This window comes from Chanos chanos, chromosome 7 (genome assembly GCF_902362185.1).
Source record: "Chanos chanos chromosome 7, fChaCha1.1, whole genome shotgun sequence".
NCBI classification, from domain to species: Eukaryota; Metazoa; Chordata; class Actinopteri; order Gonorynchiformes; family Chanidae; genus Chanos; species Chanos chanos.
This window is the reverse complement of record NC_044501.1, coordinates 35223570-35227989: the sequence shown is the minus strand read 5'-3', so window position 1 is coordinate 35227989 and position 4420 is coordinate 35223570. Positions and strand designations below refer to the sequence as shown.

At 42.6% G+C, this 4420-nt stretch overlaps 1 protein-coding gene across 1 annotated transcript in view; it reads left to right on the top strand.

Annotated features, from left to right (window-relative positions):
* The window catches only part of m1ap (meiosis 1 associated protein), an 18724-nt gene extending 17282 nt beyond the window's left edge, over positions 1-1442 (top strand). The window contains exons 8-9 of the mRNA XM_030779231.1: positions 367-564; positions 1278-1442. Coding sequence (XP_030635091.1) covers positions 367-564; positions 1278-1442 — 363 coding nt within the window. The remainder of the gene's footprint in view (positions 1-366; positions 565-1277) is intronic.
* The last annotated feature ends 2978 nt before the right edge of the window (positions 1443-4420 follow it).

Sequence of the window (4420 nt, the reverse complement as noted above, 5' to 3'; positions counted from 1 at the left end):
TACAGGATGATAGTTTTCTTTAATTTGTCCAAGTGTAAGTCTTAAACTTCTTCTTTGGAATATCTACAGTCATGTGCTTGTTTATTATAATATGCAGGTCAACTCGCTTAAGTTACTCCTCGCTGTGAAGTTTTTACTTTTTTATTTTATTACTCTCTGATATTTTATATCGTTATTCCCACAAGTGTAGCTTCATGCTTTTTTTTTTTTTTTTTTTTTTTTACTTCTTCTAATTCTTCTTCATTCCTTTACTCTGGAGCACAGCATGCTTGTGAATGATCATTAACACAGACTGGATTTGTTGTAGATGGGATCCATCTACAACAAAGTCCAGCCATTGAGTTTTCTGTCTTTGCTGTTCTACAGAGTTCCCTGGACCAGTTAGAAGAGGACCCCATGTTTAACCCACTGTGTCTGAGCACTAACCTGTACCGTCACCTAAAGATGAGAGGCCTAGCTCAACGACGTGGTCACCCTTACGGTCAAAACAACCGGACTCAAAATCAGAGTCGCCCTCAGCGCAGGGACTCCCTCCAGCCACCAGAGGGCTCTACTTCTCGTCAGGTAAAGCCAGTGGAATAAGAGCTATAGCTTTGCTTATCTTAATGTGTCACACTGTAAAATGGACAGAATGCAAATATATATGAGTGAACATTAATTTTACAAGCCTGTCACAAAGAATTGGAGCACAAAGTGTATGTGTGTTTACATGGAACAGGGAAGGACAGCTCACTACAGCAACAATGAACAGACTAATTAGAGACTCTGACACACACACACACGCCCACCCACACCCACACCCACACACACACATACAGAACCACAAACAGATACAAACTTGAACTTGTCTACTGTTGCATTTTCCAACCTCAGAGGTTTAATGTTAATTGTATCTGCACTGCTAATTCTGGAAGTTGTCGTCAATAACATCCATAGTCATACAGAAACCACGTAAACCATATCAAGCGGTCGCACAGCCAGGATTATACATGAGTTTGACGGCCTTAAGCAAATATACACATTTAAAAGCACTTCTTCAAAACCACACATAGCAACGCACGTAAGTCGCTCTGTCAAATGAATAGATGTAAATGTACAATGCGTTCGAGAAAGATGACATGGTCCGCTTTCAACGTGGTCCACTTTTAATGCTGGGTGTTAAACGCTCTTTTTTTGTGACGCTCTCCCTCCCTCTGTCTCTCGCTCTCTCTCTCTCCCTCTCTCTCTCTCTCTCTCTCTCTCTCTCTCTCTCTCTCTAGCCTCAGCAAGGTCGTCAGTCTCAGGGTAGAGTCAGGGCCACCGTGGCCCCGCTCCCCTCCGCCGCTGCAACCAGACTGTCTCGCCGCCCTCTGACCCTGAGCCGTTCCCGCCCACACGGCCCCTCCCCTGTCCTTGACGACACGGACGACTGCCACAGTGACGTGCAGTTCTCGCCTGTGTGAGAGAGAGTAAGAGCTGACTCCCAACATTCCAGTCTATCCGTCAAAACTCAGAAAAAACTGGCTGACCACTTGGCGTCAAAACTATTTGCAGTGCGCGTCAGAGCGACAGAGGTATCATAATCCCCTGAGTGAGACGGTTTTTTATCTTAACCTGCACCGTTTTGCATATTGGTGACACAGGATATCGATGGTGAACAAATGACAAACCACAATGTAGGAGCACTGCATGCACTTCACTGCTGTACGCAGTCAGCATTCACTGCTGAACACTGATCCTCTTTATCATATATCAACATAACCTAATAATTTTTTGGCCTAAAACACAACCTCGTACATTTCTAGGTCAATGCGAGTATGAGCGCGGCGCGTAAGGACATAGCCTAGTTATCTTGATATGACATGTAACTATGTCAGTGTCAGCATCGACGCGTTACTCAAGTATTTAAACACTGCACCACATTCTACCCAGTTATGTCAACACAGCAGCACTAACTCTGACACACTGTCTCACTGTTCTCCTCGGCTATGTCAACATACTGTACACGCGCACGTCAGTACGCGGCCTGCTTTTCTACAAAAGCACATGCCTACATCTGAAAGCTGTGTGAACCCCAAAAAGAAAAAAGAAAAAACTGAACCGCTAAACATGCATGATTCTGAAATGACAACTTGACCAGAAAATGCAAGCTCAACATCGGTACCGAGGTTTTAAAACGGGGAAACCTGAGAAACGCTGGTTTCTGATGAGTCAAGGGTCGGTGAACTCTGTAAAGTTTTCTGTTTTCCCATGTCTTTCCCCTTTTCTGAGGGGAATTTTAACGTCGGTCAGTGTAACATTGCAGCTTTGCAGTGAAGCACACAGCAAAAGCCTGTTTATCTCAACACAGCTGTAAGACATTACAGGGCAGATAAAATAGACCCTTATGCCTGAATAGACCCCCCCCCCCCCCCCCCAAAAAAAAAAAACAACTAAAAAACTACAGACCCTGTAAAATAAACTCATACATTTCAGACATCCAAAAAGAGCTTTGTTACATTAACTACCTTGCGTAAAAACAGTTCTCACAGTCCTCCTTAATTAATCTGATTCCACACGCGGTGGTAGAAAGCTGTTCGTTTAACAATTACCTGACCACAAATGGAACAAGGAAAAATGTCTGAAACGCGGAGGCAGCTTGAAAAAATAAATATATACAAAACCACAAGCAATTAATAGACAAACGGGGGGGGGGGGGGGGCGACTCCTGTTTGTCGGGGAGGGTGGGTGTGTGGGGTGTACAGACTGGAGGATGTGTAAGAGAAGAGAATGAGAACTAATGTGAAAAGTGCAGGCTTTGTCCTCACAGCTGACCTCTAGCGTGTTACTCAAAGAGCGACTCTGTGCTCAGCTGTGTAGAAATGCAGCAAAGGAATGAAATGAGCTAGGGGGCAGAGAGGAGAGAAGAGAAAAAGAGGGGAAAAAGAAACCGAGAGAGAGAGAGATCCATTCAGCTTTTCAGATTCCATATAACAAGGCTTTTTGTGGCATTGTGGGGGAGGGGGATGGGAGGTTAGTATGGAGCTCTGGAGCTGGACATAGGTCTCGGTTATGACGTAACTCAATGGCTTCTCTTTTCTTATGTTGGTCATGATTGGTTCATTAGGAGTTCCGGCTTTCCACCCACCAATCACTTCCCACGCCATGTCATTATGACATCATATTGAGTTTCAGCAGCATGCAAACGAACCACAGCCTATGTTTTACATTACTTTTGTTCACTCACCCAGACAACCACCAAAACTCACACATACACCATTGAGCAGATGTGAATGCACCTAAGGCTCTATGGGTGGGTGTGCGCGTTCGTTTCCTCGTCTTTGAAGTTTGACACTTGCAGTTTCTTTTCTCAAATATCAATTGTTTTAGAGCCTCCACATGTTTTTCCAATTGTTTCAGGCAACAGTTTGCCTCAGTGTTTCCACACCTCCATCTGCCTGATGTCCTGAGCATGTGTTTTCTCTGGGGCATGATGACCAGTCATGGTCCTTAGCTTTATTTAAACTACAGAACTAGACTCCCCCAGCAGAAAACCTCAGATACACTCACACACAGGGGCAGTTATCTTCATCTTTTTAAAATCTTCTTAGAAGCTAGACAATGGCCATGGGTGTGAGGTGTTGGCCATTGTCTAGCTTATGAGAAGCTAGACAGATGTGCTGACTGCAGATGTGCTGTAGAATTTTACTCCAGTGGCCTGTGCTATTTAAATGAGGGCTTCGTCTCCATCTGTGACCATTCTCAAAGCCATACAAACTCATGGGAATATCAAACGAATTACCTTTGCATTCCACCCTCAACAGTAGTTATTTTTTAAGTTCTTTTTAAAGCACCGTAGTTACTTGTTATTAAAGAGTCTATGTGTTTTAGCATTAGAGTTTTTCTGCTAATATGGCTAGTGCAGATATTTTCATGGTCATTAAGCATTTCAGTTTACTACTTTGATTTCCCATTCTGTTCACTCACTGAAGTACTTTTGTGTATTGATTGTTGCGTTATGCTGGTCTTTTAAAACATTAAAATAAAAATTGTAATATGTATAAGACTATTTTTTGTGCAATTTGACACTCATTTGGAAACAGAAAGCCCTTTGTGCTTCACTAGTGGCTACTCTTTCATGTCATCATTTTCTCTCAAGGAAAAAAAAAAAAAAAAGAGATGAGATTTGGCAGGGTCCAGTATGATGAATGGTTTTTCTATAAATAGAAAACAATCAGTTTCTGGCATTGACACTCTTTAAAGGCCTCTTGAAAAATCTGGTCCAACGTACAAAATTCCGTAGCGTTTAATCCATACCAAACATTCTGTCACTACTACCTAAAGTAGTGTACAAAACCAAATTCCATCAGTAAATAAGTGTTTATAACACAAACACTTGTGAATGTTCTTGTCAGGGACCCTTTTTATTTGTGTTTTTTGCTCCACACTTTAAGTTTAAATG